Genomic DNA, 3,807 nt, shown 5'->3' with positions numbered 1-3,807 from the left:
TTTTTTTTTTTTTTTTTTTTTTTAAATGAGGAGACAGATGCCTTCAATCTAGTAATTTGGTCATTACAGAGAAGATGCAGTAACAAATTACGACCATCCAATATTCAAATGATACGTGAGAAACAGGAAATTGACGAAGCATATTCTTAAACATCTGTAAAAACAAATGTGTTCTATACGAGTGGTAGAGAGTAAAAAAAAGATTGAAAACTAACATTTTTGCGATTTCTAGATGGCAAATTATCTTTGGAATCAAATGGTAAGAAACCGAGGACAACGTGAGAATCTACACGACCCGTAAGCATTTTATGTCCGAGCAAACGTTCCATTAATCCCTCTCGTTGCATAAAAGCATAACATGACGAATCATCATTCTGATGACGTTCCAAATCTTCACGTGTAAGTCCAGAAGTACTCCGTTTAGGTGGGCTACTACTGACGTTAGCCATCACACCACTTGGGCCTGCTTCATCGACATCATCTTGGGCTTAAAATAATATTGAAAAGATTGACCTTATTAAAAACATTCAATTCTAAGAATGACGATTAGATTTTAAAAAAGTATTAAATCTTCTTAGTATAAAATTCCATTTCTGAATAACTACTGCAGAAGAGCTCTTTTTGCAACAAAAGTCGCAAGAAAGCATAAATAGTAATCTCCTCCGGCCACTACGGTCACTTCTCTTCCAATAAGACTGCATAAAAATACAAGGAAACTGCACAAAATATATAACGAAAATAAGTATATATGTAAGGCTTACGCGCATCTTTTTTCCGTTCCTTAGGAGGATTCACCATAGAATCTAATATCCGATCAAAAAGTTCGCCAGGTTTCGATTTTCTTGAATGTGTAGAAGTTTGCTGGTGGTCCTGTGTAGTCCTGAAATAAAGCAAATTTCTCGATTAGTGGCAAATTTGACACCAAGTGATTGCTGGAAAGAAGTAAAATTCCATTTTGAATCAGCAATCGAATCGTTTCAATTTCGAAACTAATAAAATCAATGCTGATTAACTCTAATTAAGACTAAAATTATACGCAATGATTTTGCGGCAAGAGAATACCTTTGGTAAGTCGCATACATAGGCAAATCACTTAACTAATCTCAATTGAATAAAGATATGACTAACTTCTTCTTGGTGGGCGGAACGATGCGACTAGAAAATGCTGAATCATTCTTGCGAACCGAAGACGTCGAAGCAAGTGGAGAACGTGAATCTGAATGACCTCCTAAACGAAGTCGTTTTGCCTGGAAAAAAGATCGATAAATCTGACAAATGATAAGATTAGAATATTTATGAATTTCTAAATTATTTTAGTGAATATCCCAATAATTACACCAATGATTTAATTCCTTTTCAGAAAACAGAGACTTTGAAACAGGTAGGAAGACATAACAAAATAACTTTTGGGTTGGATTCTTTAACATCGTGTTGTTGGGACAAGATAAACCACAAACCATTCCTTGTCTAAATTTATAATAAAAAGAATGAAAAGTGTTTACCAATCAATCTTAGCCATTGCGAGCAGCTAAAATTACAATCATTGAATCCAAATCACTGAAGAAAAATTTGTTAACTTTTACCCCTCCCAGTCCTTTTTTTTACCTCCTTTTTGACTTTCAACATCTATCTTGAACCACGAAATTTCTTCTACAGCTTTCTAAATATTACTTCGTTTAGGAGTTTCTAAATATTACAGGAAAGAACATATCATTACTACAAATAAAAACTAATTTATTTTACACATTTTTCCATATCGATGCAACACTGTACGAAGCCCAAAAATAAATTTACACTCTGTGAACGGAAAAGTTATGCCGGTATGCTTACCTTATCCGGTATACCATCCGCTATACTGTTTTCACCAGCTCTCCGTCTTGGAATTCGAAATGGACGTGTGAGTTCATTAGTGCCTATGTCCATTGTTAACAATACATCATAGTCAACTTTATATTTCTGAAATGTTAGAAAGTAGGTTTGCACAGAAAAAGATAGTGGGCAAAAAAAAAAAACAAGACAGAAATAAGTGAAATCCTGAGTATTTCGAACACCAAAATAGTAGATAGAAAATAAAAAGGAAATAATTTTTAAAACTAACGACACCGTCCAAAACAGCTAAGATCCAACTTTAACTAGGAATGATGCTATGACTAAGGAGATCAGGACTCAATTCCAACCACCACAAGAACAATTATGAAACAATTAACTACAGTGAAAACAAAATAAGCCTCGATTATATTCCAAACTGATAAAACTAAAGCCAAAATTTAAACTCGGAGAGATCAGAGCAGATATAACTTAAGATTCTGAAGTATAAAGCTGACACGCTGCCCATTCCGGAAAATTTGGAATTAACTGTATTCGAAATTAATAAAGACTATAGTCGAAATTAAGGGAAATTGGAGCCAGATAGAAGCTATTTGCAAATAACCAAAAACATCTTGAGATTAAGCGTAATTTGAAATTAACTCCAAGATTTGCAAGAACGAGGATGGACCAACAAAATGGTTCCACAGTTAACAATACATGCTATATCTAAAATTTTTACATAATTCACATTCTCGAATGCTAGTTAGCTTAACATTCCAAGGACTAAACACCCAATATCTCACTAACTTTACCCACAAACTCATTTAAACACCAGTAATTATGCTTGTCAAATGAATCAAACATTAAAAATTCCGATCAAAACTAAAACTTCACCGAAGCTAAATTCAGGTAAGAAGTTTAATGAGGATTCTTGAGACAACAGACTAAAAGAAGATAAAGAAATGAAATCCCATACCGAATAATCCACACCAGAAAAATTAAAGCAACCATCGAGGACACCGCGGCCAATGTCCACTTCTTATGTCTGAATATGAAAATTTTCGGATCAACTGTATTCTTCAAATTGCCGGTGTTTTATTTTTTCTTTCCTTTGTTCCAGAAGTTTTTCGACAACTTGGTTTCATAAAAACACTTTGAGCAAAGGAATGCTTTCAAATCAATTAAACATCAAAAGACTCACGCACGACGTAAATCGCTTGTAATGCATGGCTGCAAAGGTAAGCCTATGCAAAAATTTACCGTTTGATTTTGTATTTTGCATCGTTATCTTTTTCACCTTCTTCATTGAAATGTTTATGAAATTGAAGCAAATCATGTCGAAAGTTTAAGCTTTCCTAGAAAAAAGAGCTATCCAGAACATATATCACAATCACTAATCATAGATAACAACCCTATTGTTATTTTTAACAAACAATTCCATATCTTCTTAGTTTATTTCGTTTGAAAAAAGAAATTTCTTGACCCATTTTGTAGATTTACTACAAATATTTACTGCTTATTTTATTGGTTATATTACACAATGCTTGTTTGGACTCATTTACTATAATTAGCATAACTGCTACTTGTTGGCATATTTTGCACGACAAATATGAACGTTCATTGGACTTATTTTGCTAGCCTATTGTAAATGTGGTTCAGTTTATTTCGGAAGATTTTGTAATAGGGAAAAGAAAAAAAAGGAAAATGCAACTCATTAACATTAAATATTGCTTTGTCAGTTTGCCTAGCGCTTTTGGTACTTCTGAGACACCTAAGCGGACATTGTGCGACTTTGCCGCTCCTGCTCCAACCCAGTTCAAATCGATTCTCTATTATGCATTCTTTTCCACTGTTCCTAAGCGAAGGCGTTTTTGGTGGTACAAATGATTTTGTGGATGGCTAAAATTTAATTTCGAATTTGAATTTAAATATTATGCTCATGATTCATTAAAATAAGGACGAGAAAAGATGTGTTTCCATGATATTCGATCAGGATGT

The 3,807-nt window shown here is 33.6% G+C and overlaps 1 protein-coding gene across 1 annotated transcript in view; it reads right to left on the bottom strand.

The window, feature by feature from the left end:
- Positions 1–1,923, bottom strand: part of LOAG_17418 (hypothetical protein) — a gene marked incomplete at both ends in the record, with an annotated part of 5,289 nt that extends 3,366 nt beyond the window's left edge. Inside the window, 4 exons of the mRNA XM_020450081.1 lie at positions 216–487; positions 762–880; positions 1,129–1,247; positions 1,831–1,923. Coding sequence (XP_020306300.1) covers positions 216–487; positions 762–880; positions 1,129–1,247; positions 1,831–1,923 — 603 coding nt within the window. The remainder of the gene's footprint in view (positions 1–215; positions 488–761; positions 881–1,128; positions 1,248–1,830) is intronic.
- Positions 1,924–3,807: the final 1,884 nt, after the last annotated feature.

The sequence above is a fragment of the Loa loa genome (assembly GCF_000183805.2).
Source record: "Loa loa unplaced genomic scaffold supercont3.72, whole genome shotgun sequence".
Classification (NCBI taxonomy): domain Eukaryota; kingdom Metazoa; phylum Nematoda; class Chromadorea; order Rhabditida; family Onchocercidae; genus Loa; species Loa loa.
This window is presented reverse-complemented; position numbering and strand designations above follow the sequence as displayed.